Source organism: Talpa occidentalis, unplaced genomic scaffold, assembly GCF_014898055.3.
Source record: "Talpa occidentalis isolate TD23 unplaced genomic scaffold, MPIMG_talOcc4v2.1 talOcc4.11, whole genome shotgun sequence".
In the NCBI taxonomy this organism is placed as follows: domain Eukaryota; kingdom Metazoa; phylum Chordata; class Mammalia; order Eulipotyphla; family Talpidae; genus Talpa; species Talpa occidentalis.
In genome coordinates, this window is record NW_023601104.1 from 100,708,789 (window position 1) to 100,732,686 (window position 23,898).

General features: G+C 60.1%; 1 protein-coding gene across 1 annotated transcript in view; it reads left to right on the top strand.

Moving 5' to 3' along the window:
- Nucleotides 1–23,898, top strand: part of LOC119239464 (protein Daple-like) — a 109,323-nt gene that overhangs the window by 62,849 nt on the left and 22,576 nt on the right. Inside the window, exons 11-20 of the mRNA XM_037504040.2 lie at nucleotides 5,427–5,573; nucleotides 6,156–6,300; nucleotides 8,822–9,006; nucleotides 13,281–13,418; nucleotides 14,694–15,764; nucleotides 17,882–18,006; nucleotides 19,040–19,181; nucleotides 20,000–20,188; nucleotides 21,401–21,562; nucleotides 22,768–23,045. Coding sequence (XP_037359937.1) covers nucleotides 5,427–5,573; nucleotides 6,156–6,300; nucleotides 8,822–9,006; nucleotides 13,281–13,418; nucleotides 14,694–15,764; nucleotides 17,882–18,006; nucleotides 19,040–19,181; nucleotides 20,000–20,188; nucleotides 21,401–21,562; nucleotides 22,768–23,045 — 2,582 coding nt within the window. The remainder of the gene's footprint in view (nucleotides 1–5,426; nucleotides 5,574–6,155; nucleotides 6,301–8,821; nucleotides 9,007–13,280; nucleotides 13,419–14,693; nucleotides 15,765–17,881; nucleotides 18,007–19,039; nucleotides 19,182–19,999; nucleotides 20,189–21,400; nucleotides 21,563–22,767; nucleotides 23,046–23,898) is intronic.

The following is a 23,898-nucleotide window of genomic DNA, read 5'->3' on the forward strand; positions in this document are numbered from 1 at the left end:
ACAAAGACCTCGCCACACCCTCATGCCTGTGACAGGACCTGGACTGGGGGAGGCTGTGGCCTGGGGTCCTGTTTGTCCCTCCAGCCTCCCGGAGTGTTGGTGACAACACGATGGCTCCTACTGCTGCAGGGAAGGCGCCCTGGGTGCTGTGGGAAGCAGCCTGGTCAGGGCGGGGCCGGGGGTGGGGGATGACACTCAGCTCAGCGTTGTCCTGGAAATGGCCCCCAGCCTGCTACTCAGGAAAGGCGTAAGGCCCGGCGCTGGCGGGTGCTTGGGTGTGGGCGCCCGTGCTTTCCACCGCCAACTGGAAATGCCCCGGTTGGGAGGATTGTTACGGCCAGCTTTTCCCAGACCGCAGCCTCAGGGCCCTCCTGCACGTTGGGGACCTTTGCTGTTCCCGCCTGTCACCCCTCACCCTGTCCCGTACGGGCCTGGGCTTCAGCTCCGTGTTCATTCTTGGCCTTGTCTAAGCAGGCGGCGGGTGAGGCAGACAAGGTGACAGGCCCGTGAGCCAGGAGCAAGAGACACGACATGTTTCCTGCGCGCAGGAAGCTTCCCACCTCTTCGAGGGGTTTCCCACCGGGTCCCCCTCTTTTCCATATTCTCACACTCATGCCTCTGTATCGTGACCGCAGTATTGCCCGTACTGAGCAGTAATTTTCAGTTTTGCACTAATTTTATTCCTCACCAGAGAAAGGGTGTCTGCACGAGATGTTTACTCAGGGGAGGCTGCGACCCCTGTGGGTTTGCCGGAATTGTCGGCTGATGAATTGGGCCTGGCCCACGAGTCCAGGCCGAGACAGGCTGAGTGGGGCGCTTCCTGATGGCCAGGGTATCGGGGCTCACGCAGATCGCAGTGGGGAACCAGAGTGTTTGTGCCCTCACCCTTAGATAGGAACAGCTACGCCAGCCCTACAGGGACTTGGGTCGCCGCTGCCAGCTGTCTGAAGCCGGTCTGCGAGAGGTGTGGCTGTGCTTCAGAAGATTCTGGCGGCCATGTTGGTACCGGACTGGAAGGTGTGTCGGGAAGCCAGGAGGACCTCAGCCCCTCAGCCTGGCTGGGCCCACACGCCATCGGCCTGGCTGCCGGTCCCTGCTGCAGGGCCAGGAGCCACGGAGTCCTAAAGCGCCTACTGTGTGCCAGCCCTCATTGCGTGCAGCAGCCCTGCCGGGCAGAGGATGAGTCAGGAGGTAGAGTGAAGGTCATGGGTTTGCCCGGCCTCCCCTGCGGCCCCGGTCTGTCTGGTGAGCAAGGAGATCTCGCTTTGTTCTGCTGCATCCCCAGATCCTGCAGAGTAGGCGCCCCCAGGACAGGGGTTTGGTTTGCTTTGTTCACAGATAAATCCCCAGCCTGTAGAACAGGGCCTGGCCCAATACCTGGAGCTGTTGGGTAAACGCTTGTTGCAGAATCGGATCTGGGGTTTCCTTTGGGCCGCGTCACTGGGCTGGCCGCTGCTGTACCGAGCGGAGGCCCCGCTGTCTCAGATGCCTGCAGAGGCCGTGGCCAGGAGCACACGCCGCCTCCTCCCAGCTGCCCACCTGAGCACTCAGGGGTGTGATGCAGCTCAGAGACCTCAAGACAGGTCCTTTTGGGACGAGAGCCAGGCGGTTGGACCTGCAGACATTGAGATGGGAGGGCCTTGAGCCCAGGCCGGTCAGGCCCTCTGGCGCTGAAGGGGCTCCAGGTGTGGCAAGGGCGGCTCTCCTCCATGCACAGGTCACTTTGCATTTTTGTGTTTCACCAAATGCACACATTTTTGTGAAAAACAGATTTTCTGGGGTATGGCAATGCATGTTTCCAAGGGATTCACTGATTCCGGGACTATCCTGAAAATAAGTTTCTAAGCAAACGTGCCCAGTGCCACTCGGATAGGAGTACAGTTGAGGCTGGCCTCACGTGATATCACCTTAGGTTAAAAAAGATCCAAGTGTGGCACGTATGCATGCGAGAAGCAAAATAGAGGCTGGGTAGTGCGCCTCCCCGGGGGCCTACGGTGAGGTTTCAGTGCTATCACCGCTGCGTCCTGTGTTCGATCCCAGGCAGGTGACCATCCAGGGGATCCCTATGAACCAGGGAGACCTGTTTCCACCTGGGACTTTGAGTTTCTCAACAGCTTGTAGGGAGCTTAGATCAAATTCAGAACATAGAGGACACACCCGATGTGTGGTTGACGGTTCAGGCCTCCAGTCCTGGAGTCAGGGCTTCCGCGACGACCAAGGGACTGTGGGAGCCAGGGGTGTTCTCGAGAGTGCGGAGGGGTTTACCTGCCGAGTCGAATGGCCCAGAGTCTCCTTTCTGGGGGCACTGCTGGGCGCGACACCTTCGGAATCCTTGGACACCTTAGGAATCCTTGGACACCTTAGGAATCCTTGGACACCTTAGGAATCCTTGGACACCTTAGGAATCCCAAGCTCCAGGCAGGAACCATCTGTCTCTCTCCCCTTTTTTCACCCTGCCCCCTGCTGCAGGGTTTGGTACTTGCTGGGTCAGGGGACACCCCTGGAAGCGTTGCTGCTTGGTGGGTGCTGGACTAAAGTGCCCTCGAGGTGTGAAGTGGGTGATGATGGCAGCCGCCTGCTTCCAGGGCCTGAGGCACCACGCACAGAATCGGTCACGGGCCTTGAGCTTTGACTCATGAGATCCCACTCAGCCCTCGTTCCCTGCCCACTGTGGAAGGCAGAGGTCCGCGCCGGAGGGACCTGTGCTCGCGTCAGGTCTCGCTGCCTGGTCGCTGCTGCCCTGTGGCTGGGCGCATCAGCAGCAACAATTCTCGCACCTCGTGGGGCGCTGCTGCCAGGCCTGGGCTGGGACCGGTGAGCGTGGCCCCTCAGCTGTTCACCGGCTGCGTCGGGGCTTTAAATAGCCTCCCAGTTCAGCTGGGGTCGGGGCCTCGGTGTGGGGGCTGGGGGTGGGACAGGCTGGCTTGGCCGCTGCCAGAGGTGTGGACGCTGCTGCTCCCTTGGCTCCAGGAGCTTGGGCACGGCTTTGTGCCGATCTGGTTTCTCGCTTCTGAGTTCGCGGGGTGGGCCCACAAGCTGAGATCTTGCTCTTGCCTAATACGTGTTGGAGGGTGACACCACCAGAAAATTAAGATACGCTTGAATCGTTGTTGAAAGCTTCCTTATTGCCTGCTGTGTTCTACTCCTGGATACTCTGGTTCCCCCCGCCCGTCCGAAGTCTCCGAGTCCTTGGGGCTCGCTCTGCAGGCCGCCCCACAACCCCTGCTCATGGTGTGGTTCAGCCAGTGAGTGTTACTGAATCCTTAACCTGAAGCCCACGAGAGCATAAGTGGACAGTCCTGCTCCGAGAAGTTCACAGTCTGGGGGAACAGCACAGGCCAGCTCCCCACTGCCTCCCAGTGTGTCCAGGGCACACTCACAGCCCAAGTACCTGGTCTGTAGGCAGGCTGGAGTGGCTGTGCAGAGCCTCAGGGGGCAGCTCTGTTTTTTTTTTTTTTTTTTTTTTTAAGATTTTATTTTGCATAGAACGGGGGTACAGGCAAGAGGTGCCCGGGGTAAGAACATTCACCGGAGACAGAGCGGGGAACAGAACAGGCAGACTGACTGAAATCCACGGCTGAGGGGAGCAGCGGGGAGTCAGGAGAGGTCTGCTGCGCCATGTGGGTAGCTCCCTGGCCAGGGATTGAACTCAGGCCATTGCAGTGGACCTTTGTGGTGTTAGCCCTGAGACTTAATCCCTAGGCCACCAGGGAGGTCCTCCAGCTGGGTTCTGAAGGCTGAATAGGAGTTGGTTGTGAGGGACAGCCTGCACTGGGGGAGCTCAGGGCCTGGGGGGTCCTGGGAGTGCTGGGGGTGGAATGGCTGCAGTGCTGGCTGAGGGCAGTTGAGGGCAGCTCTAAAAGAGAGAGGGTCAGCGCCTCCCTGGTGGCACAGCGGGTTGAGTGCTGCGCTATGAAGCTGTCCCCAGCCTCTGCCGTGCGGGTTTGATTCCCGGCCGGCCGGGGAGATTCCCACATGGCAAGGCAGACCTCTGCTGTCTCGCCCGCTGCTCCCCTCAGCAGTGTACTTCGGTCCTTCTGCCTGTTCTGCTCCCCGCTCTGTCTCTGGTGAATCCTCTCACCCTCCCACACCTCTGGCCTGTACCCCAGCTCTTGTATAAATAAAAAATAAAAAATCTTAAAAATAAAAGAGAGAGGGTCGGGCTGTCTCGCTCCCATCAGTAAATAGTGATCTGGCCTCCCCCACAAAAGCCCCTCATGACGACTGAGGACTGTGGAGAAGACATGGGGTCTGGAGTTCGAGCACCTCGGTCACCACGGAGTGAGAAAGTCCATTTGGCCCAGCCTGCTGGGGTTGGTACTGACCAGTGGTGATGACACATCCCTGGACACAGCCTTGTCTCTAGTGTGAGGGGGGCTGGAAGTTTAGGCCCTGGCTTTTCCCCTCGTGGGCTTTAGGCTTCGGCTCCTTCCTTAACTTGCCCGAGGCAGCCCCTTCACCTGAGGGAAGAGGCTGTGAAGAGTGAGTGGGGCGGGGCCAGGCTCACCTGGGTCTCTTCTCTCCTGGGGACAGGCAGAGAGGGGCCCCCAGGCAAATCGGGACTCCCAGTGACCTGCTGTCGCTTTGATCAGAGCCGTGTCCACTGACTGGAAGTCACGTGGTTCCCCTACCAGGATCGTGGGGTTCTGGCTCGTGCGGGGAGCACGGCCACCTGCTGGATAAGCAGGAGCTGCTGGCCCTGCTCCCCGTTGTTAGACCCGTGAGGGGTAAACTCTGCCGACCAGGAGGAGCAAACACGTCCCCCGTGTGCACATTTGTAACCAGGGAAGTGTTCAGGGCAGACTTAGCCCCCCAGGCCCCTAAGATGCCGAGGGGGGCTGGAAGGACTCCAGGAGAAGAGCAACCACGAAGCTCCCCAGTGAGGGGCAGCAGTGATGAGGTGGGCGCTCCGATACCCCCTGGTGTGTGGGGTGGGCCGTATGCCTGCCCACCAGGGGTCCCCTCAGGGCGCACGGTTGTCTGTGACTCCACTGACTCCCCGAGAACTTCCCTTTCCGGGGCGTGGTACAAAGTGCTCAGACAGGAGCTGCGTTGAGTAGTCGCGCATGTCAGCACCCTCCGCCACGGTGTGGACGCTGCGTGGGGACAAATAGACTCAGCCCTTGAACCCCCCGGGGGCTCCCTGGGGCCCACGTGTCTGACCAGGCGCCCTCACACCACGGCCGGCCTGAAGGAGACACTGGGGGAGTGTTTCCTTGATTCATGATTTTTTCTTTTAGTAGAGAAAGTCCACTCTGCCCGGCCTGCTGGAGGAGGTGCCGGTCAGTGGCCGTGGCATTTCCCTGGACTCAGCCTTAGCTGGGGCGTTCGTCCTGCTCCGGATGCCTGGCCGGATCGGGCCTTGGGCTCGGTGCTCGTGAACCGGGGCCTTCATCCCAGGGTTCTCGTGTGTGTTTGCTGACCAGGAGCTGAGAGAAGATAATATCATCCTAATCGAAACGAAGGCCATGCTGGAGGAGCAGCTGACCGCGGCCCGGGCCCGGGGTGACAAAGTCCACGAGCTGGAGAAGGAGAACCTGCAGCTGAAATCGAAGCTTCACGACCTGGAATTGGTATTGCAAGCCGCTGTCTCCGCATTGCGACCGGTTGGGGAAAGTTTGGGGCTCATGCTGTGTCCTTCCACGAGGTTGCAGTGCTGGGTTGGGGGCTGCCACCGCAGCGAATGCTTGGCTATGGGGTGTACCCTGCTGAGCTCTGGGCTCGGCGGCACCACCTAACGCCTGTGAGCCAGAGCTCGGCCGCTGTGCTGTTCTCTTGGAGGGTGAGGCACACGCGTCCTGCAGGCAGGGGCTCCGCTGTTGTCGTGCTGTGGGCCCAGCAGGGATGCGTGTGCGAATCTCCCCACAGTGTCTAAGGTGTGCCAGGCCCGCCTGGGAGCCGTGAGGCTGCCCGTCACTTAGTCGTTGCTGGAAAGCAAGTGTCGCTTTGCTCAGACAGCAGATCAGAGACCGGAGGTCTTTGCGTCATCTCATGGCAGGCCAGGGCGTCTTTTTGCTCTCAGCTGGCGATGGATGTGCACAGCTGTGTTACGTGACATGAGCAGGTGCACGGAACCTCTTTGTCCGTGGGAGGCAAGCGTGGAGGGACAGAGGGTCCCCCCTCTTATCCTCACCCCTGCCCTCTTCGGGCACTAGGACCGGGACACAGACAAGAAGCGAATTGAGGAGCTGCTGGAGGAGAACATGGTCCTGGAGATCGCACAGAAGCAGAGCATGAACGAGTCGGCGCACCTGGGCTGGGAGCTGGAGCAGCTGTCCAAGAACGCAGACCTGTCTGACGGTAGGTGGCTGCCTCCTCCCCCAGGGAGCTGAGCCCTGGGCTCTGAACCCTCGGTGTCCGCCCATCCTGCCACCCCGGGAAGGAGGATTTCCTTCCAGGGTCGCTGGGACTGTTTGATCTTTATTCTCCCCATGGAGAGCAGGAGGGAGTGGCGGTCTCGATGTCAGGATGTGAAATGCAGAATCAGTGGCACCAGGTCTCTCCGTTGCCATCTGAACAGTCCCTGGGGCTTCCAGCTGACAGGCCAGAGCACATCTCGGGCCTCTCCGTGACTGACGGCAGCCGTGGCAGGTGGAGACGGCCCCTGCGGCCCCTCCTCCCGCTCGAGCGCCCCCAGTGCCCCAGTTCCCCTCTTTTGCATAATTGGACAAGATGGATGCCGCCGCTCGGTCTCCCTGGGTAGGGGCTGCTGAATCGCTGCTCTCAGGGGACCCGGGTGTCTTCCTCTCTGGGGCCCGTGCCCAGCCCCCAGACGAGGTGTCGGCCAGGGGAGAGGCTGCGGCAGCCGGCAGCTCTGGCAGGAAGCCTCCCCGCCGGCAAACAATAGCCAGTTCCTGCGCTGGAAATAGCACACGTGCACCTGTGAGGCGTCCCCTTCCCTGAGCCTGGCAGCGCCCGTGGGGCTGGGCTGCGTGCAGGGGGCACTTTCCAGCTCCCACGACTGTGCCGGGATAAGAGAAAGGTCTTTGGAAGCAGTTAAATACCCCTTCTCTCCCAGGGTCCTGCTGGCGCCCAACCTAAACTCAGCTGACCGAGCTCCCCGTCCCGTGGGAAGCCAGTGTGCTCTGTGCTCTGGCGCCTGGACCTGCTGGGATCGCTCAGGCCGCGGCTCTGGCGCGAGGGTCCACCGGGGAGCACGGCTGCCCCCTGGCGGGGCAGGGCAGGCCTGCGGGCTGCCCGGGAGGCTGGCGGCTGGGCGGGAAGCGTCCGCTGCTCAGTAGACTTGAGGAGCCCCTCCAGCTCAGTGGCCCCCCACTGGTGCTTGGTGGCGTGGCCACCTCCTCGTGCTTGCTGGGGAGCTGGTGAAGGTGGGTGTGAAATGATGGTGTTCGTGTGGGGAAAAGCCTGCCTGTGCTGTTGCACGTACTGGCTAGTGGCTTCTTGAGCCAGAAAGACCTGACTTTAAAATCCAGGCTCCTCGTCTGGCTAGGAGGTGAACTCATTTCTTTCTTCCCAGCGGTCACGGGAGTGATTGCCTTTGTTGAAAACAGCCATCTGTGTGGTGTAACACAGTGTCTGGTGAATGTGTGTTAAATCACCACCATTAACCCAGACCAGAAAACTGGACAACCATCCTGAGCTTCCAGAGGTCAGGGTGAATTAGCTGGGTACTGCGGCTGGGACTAAGTGACCTCTTTTCAACCCCAGTTTCTTACCTTCCAAATAGGGTGATGACGATGCCCGTGGGAGGGGCGGGGAAGTCCTTAGGGTCATGCCCATTTCCAGCTTGATGTGCTTGCTGTGAAAGCACCCCTAAACCCTGAGCCCCTGAGTGATGAGCAGGAAGCAGTGGGGTGCAGCCTCTAAGCAGTACTGTATGACGGGGCTCCCAGAGCAAGTTCGTGGCATGTGGAGCTGGTGTGGGTCAAAGCTGCCATGGCCCCGGCCTTCAGGGACTTACCATGTGCATTCCCCCGCCCCAGGCCTCATACCTGCCGGTGGCCAGGTGAGCTGAGCTCCATCCCCAGCGCAGGTCTGTGCTCCATTCTCTGTTTTATTCCAACTGTTTTCAGAGCAGACGATCTGCCTTCTATCTTTAGCTTGTATTTCCAGCTCGCTCAGAATTTTTTTTTAATTTTTTTTAAAGATTTATTTATACAAGAACTGGGGTACAGTCAGAGGCGAGCCAGGGTGAGAGAATTCACCAGAGACAGAGAAGGGAGCAGAACAGGCAGACAGACCGAAATACACTGCTGAGGGGAGCAGCGGGCGGCAGGAGAGGTCTGCCGCGCCATGTGGGTGTCTCCCTGGCCAGCCGGGAATCGAACCCGCACTGCAGAGACTATGGACAACAGGCCAGGGAGGCCCCTCACTTGGAATTTTTAAAGCCATTTACATACTATCTCATTTTGTAAATGTAGTAAAATTGCAAAGTGAAATCTCTCCTAAGCACCTTAGGGTGCCTATGGCAGGTACTCAGGTGTGCGCCCACCTAGCCACCTTCCATCATGCCTCTCCTGAGGAGCTGCGCAGTCTCCCTCTGCTCTCAGAACTGGCACAAAACATGGCCTGTTTGCTCCCTGTTCGTCTCTAAACCCCTTGAGCTGTACTGTCAGGTTGGCTGCTTGGGGAACAAATGGTGCCTGGAGTCGCACGCAGTCCTTAGCATCTGCCTTGGCTTCTCCACTGCAGACCGCTTTCTTCTTAAGCTTTGAGTTGTTCTTATATGAGACCCCAGCAGAGGGTCCCCAAGGCCTGCGGGACCCTCAATGCCAGGACAGCACCGTGGGAGATGGGATGGGGCAGCGGCCGGACGCAGAGGCGCCTGGGGCCTGGGCTCTGACCAGCCACTGTTCTTCAGCCTCCAGGAAGTCGTTTGTGTGCGAGCTGAACGAGTGCGCCTCCAGCCGCATCCTGAAGCTGGAGAAGGAGAACCAGAGCCTCCAGAGCACCATCCAGGGGCTGCGGGACGCGTCCCTGGCTCTGGAGGGGAGCAGCCTCAAGTGCGGGGAGCTAGAGAAGGAGAACCAGCAGCTCAGCAAGAAGGTAACCTGCGGGGCGCAGGCGGCGCGCCCTCCTGGCCCAGGTGCCACATACAAGCAAGGGGTGGCGGGAGCACTCAGGTGCGGGTGAGGGAGCACCCCAGAAGCATCACAGACCGCAGTGTAGTTGCAGGCCATCACTATAGAGGAGCAAGGGAGTCATCCGGGGGAGCCTTCTGCACTGGGGGTGCCTCTAGGGTGTCCAAATGGGGTTAACGAGGAAGCCAGTTGGTGTTGTCAGAGTTCTGAGTCCGTGTGCGTTAAGTGTCCGACTTCATGCGGAGAGAAGTGCATGTTAGAGGCATAAGGGGGGAGCCTGGGGAGTGGGAACAGTAGTGTGGGGCCATGAGTGTGGCCCTTGACAGCTGCTTTCGGGCTGGTGGTAAAACAGGAGTGGCCGGGCACTCCCTCGCGGCTCGCGGGTGTGGTGGGCGAGAGGTACGTGGCAGCGCCGGGCTGCCGGTGGAGGCAGCTGCGTGTCTCCCAGTGGCACAGTAGAACCCAGACGCCCGGGAGAACAGACAGGCTCACAGACCTGTCTTCGTGCTAGTTTCGGGGACCCCTGTTCACACAGGGGCTGTGCTCTCAGGCCAAGAGGTGCCATTGAGTTGCAGTTGCCGTGGTGCCCTTGCTGGCTGCAGGCTGGGGCACAGCGCCCCTGATACGCGTCGTCAGCAAGGCTGCCCACAGGCTCTCAGCCCTCGGCTGCCGCCCCAGCTGGGGCCGGGCAGCGCACTCTTGCGGGCTGGCACCGCGCAAGGCTGGAGCTTCGGGGGCCCGGGGGCCGGCCTGACCTGCTCGTGAGTCCTGCCAGTGTGGTTTGCTGTGGCCGCCCTGGTGGCGGGTTGACCTGGGATGCGGCAGGAAACCTGGCTCTGCTCTGACTCAGTGATACTGTCTCTGCGCCACCCCCTCCTGCGAAATGGTCTCGAGCCCCCGCAGGGAGGGCCCTCAGCGCGGTGACTCACTCTTGACGCCTTTGAAGCATTGTGGGCCTTGCAGCATTTCAGCTGCCACATGCTTTGTCCTTCCTTCGTGGGACAGGAGGGCACACCCCGTCCAGGCCGTCTTGTCAGAGTGGCGTGGGGAAAGCACGTTTGGTTGGTTCTGTCCGGGCTGCTCTGTGCACGCCAGCCAGCGCAGGAAGAGTCTGTGCGCATGGCCCTCCGGCCTCCGCCGAGATGAGACAGAATTGACCTTTAGAGAGACGAGACCCTCGGGCTGGCAGGCCCCTGCGGGTCTGCGGCAGAAAGCCTGTGATGTCATCGTGCTGATGGTGCGGGCCCGGCTCCCGCAGGCCTCAGAAGTGATGGCTCAGCCTCACCCCCGGCCAGTCTGCCCCCACCCCCCCCGCACACACAGGACAGTGGGTGCTGCCGACCTGAGTATCTCCTCTGACCCCTTCTCATAGGTCCCACCCTCCTGCTTCCTCTCTGCGCGGTTCCCTGTGGGACACCAGCCCACTCTTGCCGCAGCGCTTGGGAGGCCAGGGCTTGGTGGGAGGGGCGTCTCAGCTCCCAGACCAGCGCTGTCCTGTGTCCAGGGCCCGGAGCCAGGCCGGAGGCAGGAGGGCCTCTCCCCATCCTGCTTAGCCTGCCCCAGGCCTGGCTGCAGTCCGCCCTGGCCAGCAGGCCCCCCACAGAGCTGGGCCCGTCAGAGGTGCCTCCTGGCATTGGCCGGGTGAGCACCTCATCACCCAGCTCAGCTGTCTTGAGTTCCTTTCTCTGTCCTCAGCTCACCCGCTGTCCTCTCCTCCTCCCTTCGTGTCGTGTCAGCCACCGGCTGGCCTTTCTTAGTCACTAGGTGAACCCCAAGCCCTGCTGAACCCCACTCTGACCCAGACCCCAACACTGACTTTCCTTGGGGCAAGTCCAGGCGACATAGCCGTTTTGGGATGAGTTCTGGGAAGGAGGACAAGGGTCAGCCAGGACACGAGGCGGGTGGGGAGGCCCTGACAGCCTGTGCCAGCCTCACGCTAGCCTCATCCCAAGCCCGGTCCAGTCAGCGAGGTTGCTTAGCTCTGAAATCTCTGGAAACCGTAGTCGCCTGAAGCTAATGTCCTTCCCTCTAACTGGAGACCCTTCCATGGGCCTCATAGAAGCTGCCTCCCTCCCGAGCCTGTAACTTGGTGTCGATATTGTAAGAGCTCATCCCTTGAGCCGAGAAGTAAAGAGACATTATCTTCAGAAGAGGAGGAGCTTTGGGAGCTTTTGGGGGCCTGTCATGAGAACGAAGAGCAGCCTATGGGCAGGTTTCTGGCACCACCCGCTGAGCCCAGAGCTGCCCCCAGCCCAGCCCAGAGGGTCACCCCCAGGACACCAAGCTCCTTCAGGGATGAACCGAGTCCAGGGCTCCAACTCGGAGCCCCGGACAGTACAGGAACCACAAAAGGAGACAGGTGGGGGGTGGCATCCAGCATGGGTGGGACGTGGGGAAACCACATCCTCAGAACAGTCAGAACACAAAGGTTGGCACCACAGTCCTTCCTCCGGGAGAGACGGCACAAGAATAAAGTAGTAACAGGTTGGGGGTGAGCCTTGGCCCAGGAAACGGGTTGGCAGCCCATCGCAGGCCCTGACCTAGGCAAGGGGTCACCCGTCTAGGTGTCCCAGCTCTGCTTCACCCTCGCGGTAAGGACTTGGGATTTGTGTCTCACCAGCAGCGCAGGCATGGCCAGCACGGACGGGATCCTGGTGCCCCGCTGAGCGCTGGGCAGCGAGGCCGAGAAAAGGGAGGATGAGAAAGCTGCTCTTGCTTTTGAGAAAGACCCAGACACTTGGCACTTACAGTGCATTTTCCCATCAGGCCCTGTGTGGATGGGGCTCACCCCTCCTGGGGTCCCCGGGTCAGGTAGGGGGGCTGGCAGTGTGACTGAAGATCCAAGCCTGAGCCCTGCCCGGCCCAGCTCTCCCCACTGGTGGGGGAAGACGCTCGCCTGCTGCGTTTCCTGGAGGCTTGAGATAGGGCCCAGACCTGTGGGGCAGGACTGCATGGGGTACCCCCACCCCAGAAGTGGAGGTTGCCTGGAGAGGCGGTCCTCCCATCCTTCCAGGAGCTTTGTCACCCTGTCAGGCCCGACCAGCCGAATTTGAGCAGATGCCCCGTCCTGGGTGCAGGCCGGGATCCCTGGGAATCTCCAGGTCCTGCCCCTCCAAAGATTCAAAGTGGCAGCCTGACAGGATCTTGCAAAGCTTTGAGGACCATCTGATCAGTTGTCCTGAACCAGTAGCGCCCGGGTCACTTAGGACCAACCAAAATGCAGAGTCCTGGGCCGACTGGAAGTGGGGCTGGGGGAGCTGGGGGGAGGGAGATCACGCCCAGCAGGCAGGTCAGCTGAGACCATGCAGCTGCTGCCTGCTGCCTGTGCGTTGAGATTTCACCCTAACAACCCGAGATACCAGCCCCAGGGGTCACATCACTGGTAGGGAAGGACCAAACTCAGGCCTGTCCCTCTGACACCGCAGTCAGTGCCCCGTTCCCTGCACTGGCAGGAAGGGTCAGCAGAGGCCTTGCGGTGGGCCCTGCCCTCGCCCTCTGCCGCCAGAACCCGCGTTCCTGAGTTCCTGGTGTTGGCAGGATCAGGCATGAGAAGCCCCACACTAGGTGGGCTGTGCCTCAGGAAGCGCAGATGCTGGTGATTCCAGCAGAAGAGCCTTTGGTGGTGGGGGCAGGGAGGGCGGTCATCGGGCAGGTGTCCAGACGGGAGGCAGTGCGGGCTGGCCTGGGCAGGGAGTGGGGACGAGGGCGGGAGCAGCCTGGGTGGGGAGGTCAGGGCGTGGGGATGGGCTTACTTGGATGGTGAAGGAGTGTCAGGGGGCCATGCTGAGCAGCTGGGTGAATGGACCGTCAAGGAGGAGACGGTCAGGAGGTGGGTGAAGTCCCCGGGGGTGTCAAGCAGGGATGGCCGGTGCCACCCCCGTCCCACTCCCGCTCACCCCCTCACCCTGGGTCTGTGGTCTGACACTTAGGACAGCGGACGGGGCCGGAGATGGAGACTGAACCCTCCCGGGAGGCTTGAACTCCTGGCAGTATGTGGCGAGGAAAGGTGGGCTGGGAGGGAGGTGGACCAAAGGGTGCCCTTGACCTCCCTCCCTTTAATCCGTGGGCTGAGAATTGGTGGTCGAGGGTGTGGACGGTCACAGCAGAGCAATGCCAAGACATTTCTCCTTGAGAAAAGACCTGTTCAAGTTTCCTGTGGGACTGGCAGTGTTCTGATTGGTTAAAACGCCCCTCACTGGGTGAAACTGACTTACACGGGACTGGCCTTGGACTCTGCAGATTGAGAAGCTACAGAGCCAGCTGGAGAGAGAGAAGCAGAGCAACCAGGACTTGGAGACCCTCAGCGAGGAGCTGATCAGAGAGAAGGAGCAGCTGCAGGGGGACATGGAGACACTGAAGGCTGACCGAGCCAGGCAGGTAGGCGCCTGCAGCAGAGGCTTCTGGAACCTCTCCCGTGAGAGTCCGGGCCTGCAGCCATTCCTGGCGATGTATCTGAGGCACGTGGGTTACCACATCCCTCACTTAGCTGCCACTGACACTAGCCCTTCTCAGCAGGTGGGGCGGGCAGGGAGTGAGTGCAGTTTGCCTCCCAGAGACATTGGCATTTGTGATTGTCACAACCTGGGGGAGAAGGGCAAGGAGCGGTCCCGGCATGTGGTGGGTAGAGGCCAGGGGCGCTGCTGACCACCCTGCAAACCCCAGAACAGCCCCCACATGACAGAGTGATCCGAGTCCAGACACCTGTAGAGGCACGCGGGCCTCTGGCCACCCTCCAGACCACCTGGCTTTGCGGTGCGTGAAGTCCAGGATCAGTCCCTTGCTGCTCAGTGGCTCAGTGATGCCACCCAGGAGCCAGGCTTCTCGCTCCCTGCAGTGCCGGGCTCAGCGGGGGCTGCTGCACATTCCCTGGAAGGGCAGGAAGTAGGCGGCCAGCGAAGGGGTGGAGCGAAGCCTCCCTAGGATTTTGCCAACAAAATTTGCGAGCTTGGCCAGACTGGTCTTTGGCCAGACCCGCTGCATGACCACCCCCGGCTGCGAGGGAGGCCGATGTGTCCAGCATTTGAGTTTGTTGGCTTCTGTAGCGGACCTGGGATGGTGCTGGGTGTGGTGCAGAGACAGCCGTCCCCTGTGCCCATGTGGCTCGGAGTCTAGAAGCCAGTGACAGCCCTGACAGTGACTGTGTGTGTGGCGATTTCAGCTGTGAGCTTTAAGGGATTAAACATGGTGCCAGGGAGAGAATCCTGCTGGGCATGGGATGCTGTGGAGTTGAGGTGCGGGGCGTCCTTGAGGAGCTGACTCTCATGCAGAGCCCGGGAGGACGAGAAGCAGCCAGTGCTTCTTCTAGCAGGAAAGGGCTGGAGATAGCAAACGGGAGGGACGGGAAGGGAAGGTCACAGGTGGGCAGGTCCAGGTCGCAGGGGTCCTGCGGGCAGTCTTGGGGGGCGAGGTGGTCTCTCTACACCACCTGCTTGTCCATCATCCTGCTGCTCTGTGGATGTTTTGACTCGAGCAGTTTAAGGAGTGACTGCACGCCCTTCACTGAGTGTCCACGTGAAGCCTCTGGGCAATGCGGGCACAGCGTTAGGGTGCACAGCAGATGGTCTTTCAAGGCCTACGCTTTAGTCCCTGTTTGGATCCAAATTCCTGAAACGCGTGCCCTAATCCGTGTCATTCTGCGGTGTCTTCCTACAGATCAAGGACCTTGAGCAAGAAAAGGACCATCTCAACCAAACAGTGTGGTCCCTGCGGGAGAGGTCACACGTCAGCAGCGAGGCCCGCACCAAAGACATCGAGAAGGAGAACAAGGCCCTCCACCGGACGGTGACGGAGACCAGCAGCCAGCTCAGCAAGCTGGAATTCGAGAAGCAGCAGCTGCACAGGGACCTGGAACAGGTGAAGGAGAAGGTGGAGCGGGTGGAGGCGCTAGAGAAGGAGCGGCACCGGCTGGAGAAGGAGAACCACGAGCTGACCAGGAAGGTGGCCTCCCTGGCGACGGCCGCCGAGAAGGTGGACGCCCTGGAGTGCGAGAGCCAGGGCCTGGCGCTGGAGAACCGCAAGCTGCGCAAGTCCCTGGACACCCTCCAGAACGTGTCGGTGCAGCTCGAGGGCCTGGAGCGTGACAACAAGCAGCTGGACGCGGAGAACCTGGAGCTGCGCAGGACGGTGGAGGCCATGCGCTTCACCGGCGCCAAGATGGCGCAGATCGAGCGGGAGAACCAGGAGCTGGAGCGGGAGAAGGAGGAGCTGAGGAAGAACGTGGAGCTGCTGAAGGCGCTGAGCAAGAAGTCGGAGCGCCTGGAGCTCAGCTACCAGAGCGTGAGCGCCGAGAACCTCCGGCTGCAGCAGAGCCTGGAGAGCAGGGGCCAGAAGTCGCAGGCCCTGGAGCGAGAGCTCGGGGAGCTGGAGGCGGAAAACCAGGCCCTGCAGCGGGACCTGGAGGCCCTCCGGCTCTCCACCAAGCAGCTGGAGAGGTCGGAGAAGGACAAGAAGGCCCTGGAGCAGGAGGTGGCCCAGCTGGAGAAGGACAAGAAGCTGCTGGAGAAGGAGACCAGGCGGCTGTGGCAGCAGGTGGAGCTCAAGGACGCGGTCCTGGACGACAGCACGGCCAAGCTCTCGGCCGCCGAGAAGGAGAGCCGCGCCCTGGACAAGGAGCTGGCCCGCTGCAGGGACGCCGCCAGCAAGCTGAAGGAACTGGAGAAGGACAACAGGGACCTCACCAAGCAGGTCACCATGCACACGAGGACGCTGACGACCCTGAGGGAGGTGAGCCGGGGGCAGGCGGCCCCTGGAGGGGTTGGGGACCCGCGTGTCTGCGTGGACGCCGGATGCCGGAGTCGACTGGGGCTGGGTGAGCCTTAAGTGTCTTCCCTGGTGCTGAACAGAGTGACACCGAGAGGCACCGGGAACCCAGTGGGTGTCACCCCTTAGGGTCTTACCCAGAGGCAGCTGCTGCTGTCCTGGCTTATTCTATTTCATCACTTACCCGTGTGTGTGTCTGTGCAAACATGTGGTCCCCTGCTTTCTACCCTAACCCCGCTTTTTACTGATGATGCCTTTTGTTATTACAGTAGTTTTCAAAACTACAATTTCTTTTTTTTTTTTTTAAGATGTATTTATTTATGCAGACAAGAGCTGGGGTACAGGCCAGAGACGCAGGGGGTGGGAGGACTCACCAGAGACAGAGTGGGAAGCAGAACAGGCAGATTGACTGAAATCCACTGCTGAGGGGAGCAGCGGGGAGACAGGAGAGGTCTGCTGCTCCATGTGGGTTGCTCCCTGGCCAGGGATTGAACTCATGCTGCAGAGGCTGCGGACGGCTTCATAGTGTGGTGCTCAACCTCTTGCACCACCAGGGAGGCCCCAAAGCTACAATTTCTAATGACTGCCAAGTAGCAACACTATAAAGCGATGTGATTTTTTTTTTTTTTTTTTTTTTTTTTTTGACATTTGGGTGGTTCCAAGTTTTTTCCTGCCGTTTGAAGTAGCACTGGCCATCCTAGCACACACATGCTTTCATGAATAGCTGTTTTCTTAGGAGATAGTTCTAGGCATGGAATTCCTGGATGAAAGGATCTGGACATTTCCAAGTTTCTTGCTAAAGAGGTGTCCTCCGTTTTCCCTGGTGTCTTCCTGGGGTGCTGGCCACGCCTGGGCATGGAGTGGCTGCTCCAGGGAGCCCCTCGGGGTCTGAGTGGCCCCCCTTGGAGGCTGAGTCTCTCCTGTGTAGACTCGTGGAGGGGTGGGGGCTGGCACTGAGATTCAGGCTCCTGCTCCTCCTCATGGCTCGGCCGTCCCGTCCCGGGGTGGTCCTGCCCTGCCTGTGGCAGTAGATGAGGGAGCGGGAGAAGGATCACGCTTCATGGGACAGAACTCATCCCGCGGCTGCACCTTGCTGCAAGGGAGGCTGGGGAGCCCTGTGTGCCAGTGTAGAAAAGAAAAGCAGTTTGGGGGCACACAGGGTGGTCTCCGCTAAAAAGGAGCATGGCTCTGGGAGCAGGCAGTCTGCGCGCTGTGGGGCCGAGGGCAGATACGCCTGGCACACAGCCCCTTTCTCTGTCAGCAGTTCAGGCCTTGACCCACGAGAGCCAGGTGTCTGCCCGGGAGCCCGTCCTCTGCTGTGACTCAGTGGTCTCGGCTGCTGTGCCCTTAGGGCCGCCGCAGCAGGAGGTTGGTGGTTGCTGCGTTGGAGCCGTCTGAAGGGCACATGCCGGCCCTTCTAGCCTCCTCCATAGCCTGTTAGTCCCACCTGCTCACTTGGCTGGACAGTGGGGGCGGGGTGTACAGGTGGAATGTCAGTGAGCCCCGCTCTGCCCCAGCCTGTCTGGGCCTCGGGATTTGGAGGACAGGACACTCACACGTGCCCCAGCCTGGCGGGAACCAGCAGCTGCCTGCAGGGTCACCAAGAGGCGAGGAAGTTAGGGGACCCGTCTAAATGAGAGCGACACCCACCTGTGAAAAGTAAACCATAACTGGGGCAAAATCTTTCTCTTTTTACTTTTTTGAGCCTGTTCCAAATCCTCTGCAGTCAGCGTTTAATCACATGACTGCGGGGGAAAAGCAGCCTCGTTGGCAGAAATCAGACCCTCTCCTCTGAGGCCGGCGTGAGTGGCGCCGCGGGCACGGTCTGCATGTGTGTGGAGCGTGTTAGGGCATCGTGGACATGCAGCCGGCTGGGCTCTGGTCTCGGCCCGGGGGCCGGGAAAGCGTGTTCATCCATCCGTTGAGAAGCGCATCCTGGGTAGCCCCACCTGCTCCGTCCTAGAGCCCTGGGTCCGCCTGGACCAGGGGATCATCGCTCAGCCTGTGAAAGGGCCTGTGCCCGGCCCCCCCACGCCTCCCTGGACCCCCCTCCCATGCTTGTCCCCTCGCTATCCTTGCAGGACCTGGTGCTGGAGAAGCTGAAGAGCCAGCAGCTGTCCAGTGAGCTGGACAAACTGAGCCAGGAGCTGGAGAAGGCCGGCGTGCCCAAGGAGCTGCTGCTGCGGGATGACAACAGCGGTGACACGTGAGGGCACCCCCCACCCCACCCTGGTGTGGTCCCTGCCCCAGGACCCGTCCTTCGTGGTTCCTTCCCACCCCATGTCTTCCTGGAGGTTCTTAGGGAGCGCGGAAGGAGACTTCTGTTCAACAAACAGGCTTCTTAAGGCTATTTTAGTGCAATTTTTATTTCACGGCAGAACTGAGGGGACAGTAGATTCCACACAAACCCACATGCGCAGCCCCCTGCCCCGCTGCCAGCAGCCCCCAGCAAAGGGGTGTGCTTGTGAAGTCAGTGTACCCGGGATTCACTCTCGTGGTGAAGAGTCTGTGGGTTTGGCCAGATGCACAGTGCCACGTGTCCAGCGTGAGGCTTCACACAGAACAGTCACTGCCCTAGAATCCCCTGCATTCCGTGCAGTCACCCTCTTCACTCGCCACCCGGCCCCTTCGGTTTTTAAATTTTATTTATATATACAGGACTGGGGTGTAGGCGAGAGGTGTGGGGCATGAGAGGACTCCCCAGAGACAGAGCGGGGAGCAGAACAGGCAGATCCACTGAAACCCACTGCTGAGGGGAGCAGCAGGCGAGACAGGAGAGGCCTGCTGCGCCATGTGGGGAGCTCCCTGGCTGGGGATTGAACTCACCCCATAGTGGCTGGTAATAGCTTGATGGCACTGACTTTAACCACTGCGCCACCAGCGAGGCCCAATATAACCCTTTTTGGTGACGAGGCCACACAGACTTGGCACTGTCTGGCTCTGTGACCTTGGGCAAGCTGCTTAGCGGTCCTGAGACTTGGTTTCCCCATTTGTGAAAGGGGCATAATAACACCCCCCCTAGATGATGGCTGTAAACACGCAGAGTGGAAGGTGCCTCTGGGGTGTCTGCGTGTGGTCCAGGAAGGACTCCAGACGGGCAGGCTTTGGACCTGCAGGTCTGCTGAGCCAGATGCTACAGGGCAGTGGAGGAAACCGCTTCCTGGGGAGGAAGGTGCCCGCAGCCAGGTTTGGGCGCCTGTAGGGGTACATAATGCCCACATCTTTTTTTCCTCCCCCAGAAAATACAAGCTTTTGGAAGGCAGAAATGAATCAGCATTAAAAACAACACTAGCCATGAAAGAAGACAAGATTGCGTTTCTGGAAGCGCAGATGGAAGAGAGAACCAGCCTGAATCACCAGCTGCAGAACGAGCTCCAGGTGGTAAGGGCCGGCTCTTTAGGGCAAGTGGCGGGTCCCTCCAGGTGCACGCCCCACCCTTGGCAGCCCCTCACCAGGTAGCAGCGGGCGGGGCGCTTTCCTGAGCAGGCGCGGCTGGGCCCCTGGGCATCGAGGCGGCACAGATGTGGAGCGTGGATCAGTGCTGGGGCGGGGAGCGGGGCAGTGAGGGGGAGGTGGCTCAGAGCGGCACTGTGTTTGCAGCGACACCGGGGGGACCCCCACGTGAAGCTGGGGTCATCGGGCTCCAAGCCGGCCCAAAGTCTCACGGCCCCTCACACGGGACAGACACGGGCGCACAGGGCCTTGTGAGGACACGCACACGTGTGCTCTGGGCGCGCACATGTTCCAGACACACACACATGTGGACACAGGTCCCCACACCGGTGCTCTGCCTGGTCTCAGTCCTGGGCACAGCTCTTGGCTGCGTGACTGGATGAGGAACCCAGAGCAGCGTGGGCCTGGAGCCGGAAGGGGCTTTCTCATGTCCTGTGCTCCAGCTTCCAGGCTGGCTCCGTGTTATAGGTAGAGGAGGCCCAGGGGAGGGCGAGGACGTGCCATCACGTGGCAGGACTGGGTCCCCGGCCACTGCCCTTTGTCCTCTGGAAGAAGGGGGTGTCACGTAGGAGGGAGGTTACATGCATCCCCCCAAAAAAGGAAAGCAGTGTCTGCTCACGTGCCAGTGCCCGTGAGGGGTGGGTGAGCTGAGAGATGGGTTGGGTGGGGGCCGCCCTCTGGCCGCTGGTATGGGCAGGGATCCTGGTCTCCTGCCCCAAGTCTGCTTTTGTGTCCCGTACCGGCAGCTGCAGAAGGAGCGCGAGGCCTTCAGACAGAGCCAGGAAGAAGGGAAAACCCTGCAGAACTCCTTGAGTCATCCCGGGGCAGCGCTGGTGCCGGGCCCCCAGGGGACGGAGACCTGGGAGGCCAGCCACAAGGAAGCCACGATGGAGCTGCTGCGCTTCAAGGACCGGGCCATCGAGCTGGAACGGAACGTGAGTGGGCTGCGAACGTGGTCGCGCAGAGGGCGGCCCCCCAGGCTGGTCCTTGTCAGGTGCCATCATTGTGAAGCAGGCAGGGTGTCCATCTGTTGACATCCCTTTGGTGTATAACATTTCACCTGCTCCCATGGGACACCCTGCCCGCCCCACCTGGCCTCTCGCTTCACTGTACCCGCAGGAGTGGGTACTTGATGCTCTGTGCAGGGGTTGGCAGCAGGCCTGTCACCTGCTTTTGTAATTGAGTTTTTGGTTGTTTGTTGTTTGTTTGTTTTTTTTTAAGATTTATTTATGCATACAAGAATTGGGGTACAGCCCAGAGGTATGGGGTGTGAGAGGACTCACCAGAGACAGAACGGGGAGCAGAACAGGCAGATCTACTGAAATCCACTGCTGAGGGGAGCAGCGGGGAGACAGGAGAGGTCTCCTGTGCCATGAGGGTCACCTCCCTGTCCGGCAGGGGAATTGAACTTGTGCTGCAGTGGCTGGCAATGGCTTGACAGCTCTGCCTTTAACCCCTGCGCCACCAGGGAGGCCGTGTCATTGACTTTTATTGGAACACAGATGCCCTCAGTTTGCCTGTGATGTGGGGCTGCCTCCCGTCTGTGGTAGCGGAGGGATAGGCTGGCAAACCCCAAAACATTTACTCTCTGGCTCTCAACAGGAGGTTTCCCCTTCCTGATTATATTGGATTCTCCCAAACAACCTTAGAAGTAGTGGCGATTCCCGTCATTTGACAGAAGGGAAAACTAGTCAGAGTTTGAGGGACTTGGCCTGGCCCAGGTGTGGCCTCGCGCTCCGGCTTTCTCCGCCCCGCATGACATGAACTGTCTCCTCTTCCTGCCCACGCGGAGCAGGGGGAGGCTGTGGCCGCAGCTCACACATGCACCCTCAGGGCATCCGGCCGAAAAAAGCCGTAAAGCGGCAAGGACCCACGGCTGTAACTCCGCTCCGGGGCCAGGCATCACTGGGCTCCAACCGGCAGCGCCTTTGTGTGTATTCCCTCCTGTCTCACAAGCACATGCCCGGACCCCAGCTCTTCGCCCCAGTGCCGTTGAATTGTCTCCCCTAAAAAGGAAAATGTGACTTCTCCCACCTGGTGTGAACCCTGACATCGGCCCCCAAAGCATCCGCTCTGGAGGGTCCTGGAGCACCACAGCCAGTGTTTCCCGAGCCGGTACCTGATGGGCCTTGTGCTTCCGCCCCCAGAACGCCGCCCTGCAGACTGAGAAGCAACTGCTCAAGGAGCAGCTGCAGCACCTGGAGACCCAGAACGTGGCCTTCAGCACGCAGATCCTGACGCTGCAGAAGCAGAGCGCCTTCCTGCAGGAGCATACGGCCACGCTGCAGACCCAGACGGCCCAGCTGCAGGTGAGGGCGGGGCACCCCGACTCCCAGGAGGCGGCAGGGCCAAGCATGGCAGAGTGTGGGGCTTGGGTGGATGTTATGTTTAGCAGGTTTATTGCAAACACTGGTTCCTACCCTTCGGGTCTGAAGGTGCTTTAGATCCCTGAGCCTGCGGCTACTGGGCTGAAAATGTCGTGCTCTGCTCTTACCTGCTGTCTTGTCTGACTGCCGAAGTCAGTTGCTAGAGCTGTTCTTAGGAGCGACTTGGAAAAGATGCTCTGGCATCAAGTCAGTTTGGCTCAGTAGGAGTTGATTTATATTGATGATGCACAGGCTGTGGGAAAAGGAATTCCCATGAATGCAGTTTCTGAGACAAGTTTGACAATATTAACTTAGGAGCCAGAGACAATAAACAGGAAACGTTGACAAAGTGCTCAGGGTTTGTTCTTTCTTTTTTTTTTTTTTTTAAAGATTTATTTATTTGTGCATACAAGAGCTGGGGTACAGGCCAGAGATGCGCAGGGTGAGAGGACTCACCAGGGACAGAGTGGGGAACAGAGCAGGCAGCCTGACTGAAATCCACTGCTGAGGGGAGCAGCAGGGAGACAGGAGAGGTCTGCGCGCCATGTGGGTTGCTCCCTGGCTGGGGGGATCGAACTCGTGCTGCAGAGGCTGCGGATGGCTTCACAGTGCAGTGCTTCACCCCTTGCACCACCAGGGAGGCCTGGGGGTTTGTTCTTTTAAAATAAGAACATGGGATATTGCTTTGTATTTTTGTTGTAGAAACATCTCGGGTGCTAAGTCAGGGTAATGGCAGCCTCAGAATGACCCGGGGATTCCCTTCTCTCTGGGTTTCTGATCTGGAGTGCTACGTGGGTGTTCTGCACCTGTCGATGGGTTACGTTGTTTGGTGATGATTCAGGAATGCACTCTCCTTTCGGATTTTCTGTCTCTTTGTTTTAAAGAATAGGTTTTTAAAAATTGTTAACGCAGGTACCCAGGGAGCTTAATAATTTACACAAAAAGCAGACGTTGTGAGGCCTCAGGACCACAGCACCTTCTTATCAGGGTCTTTCGGGCTTGGCCCCTTCCCAGAGCAGTTCCTTACTCTGCCCAGCTAGGTTTTCCTGCCCAGGGGGGTCGCTGTTCCGTGGGGCCCGCCTCCGTCCTCGAGCGGGGCTCCCTGGCCTGCCACGGTGGTGAGGCGCCGTCGCCCGCTCTTCCTCCAGGTGGAAAACTCTACCCTGAGCTCCCAGAGCGCCTCGCTCACCGCACAGTACACGCTGCTGCAGAGCCAGCAGACTGCCAAGGAGACGGAGAACGAGAACCTGCAGAAGCAGCAGGAGCGGCTGGCGGCGGCCTACGAGGCCCTGCTTCAGGACCACGAGCACCTGGGCACGCTGCACGAGCGCCAGTCCACCGAGTACGAGGCCCTGATCCGCCAGCACGGCTGCCTGAAGACGCTGCATCGGAACCTGGAGCTAGAGCACAAGGAGCTGGGGGACAGGTGCGGCCAGGCGGGGCTCCCGTCCACCCCACGCCCCATTTTCTGGGCTGCTTCTGTTCTCTGGGGCCCCTGAACTTGCCCAAAGGGAAGTAAATCAGAGGTCACGCTCGGGGATTTGGAATTTGTGCAGCTGGAGACTGAGCGGCGGGAGGGCCCCCGAGGGGGAAGGGTGCCGGGGCGCACTGTCCCTGCCTCCGGGACACCTCGGCGTTTGGGCCTCACTTCCCTAAGGAGCCTCCCCGCCCCTTCACGCCAGGCCTAACGAGGGTGCTCCCCGCTCCCTGGCGCGTGCCGCGCTCTGGCTTCCCGGGCCTTGTCTGTCTGGGCCGGGTCTGGGCTGCTTGCTTTCCTTTTTCTGACCTTTGATTTGGGAACTGGAGTACAGAGACGGCAGACGGCTCGGGGAAGCCCGTGGCCCGGCGCGCAGGCTTCCGCTGCTGGTGCTCACGCCTCTGCCGGCCTCTCCCATCGCCCCTTCCCACCCTCCCCTCCACACTTGTTTTTAGTTTTTTAAGTAAAATTTGCATACATTGAAATGCACACATCCCACTTCGTGTCCTTGACAAATCGGGGTCCAGGGTGTCGTAGGCTTCGTGGTGTTCAGTCAGCCAGGCCTCGGGGGCTGGGCCCCAGCAGATCCCAGGTGGCTCCAGGCCAGACCCAGAGACTGGGCAGACGTGTGAAGTGCTTGGGGCGCTAGCGCAGGAGAGAGGTGCACAGAGTGTGTCTAAGGAGAGGCTCCCGACCACGCGGGGCGCCGAGGAGGAAGTCCCTGCTGACACCGTCCCCTTTCTCCGCGTCAGCGAGGAGGACGGGCCACTATAGCGGGGACCTGGCGGGAACATGGAGACAT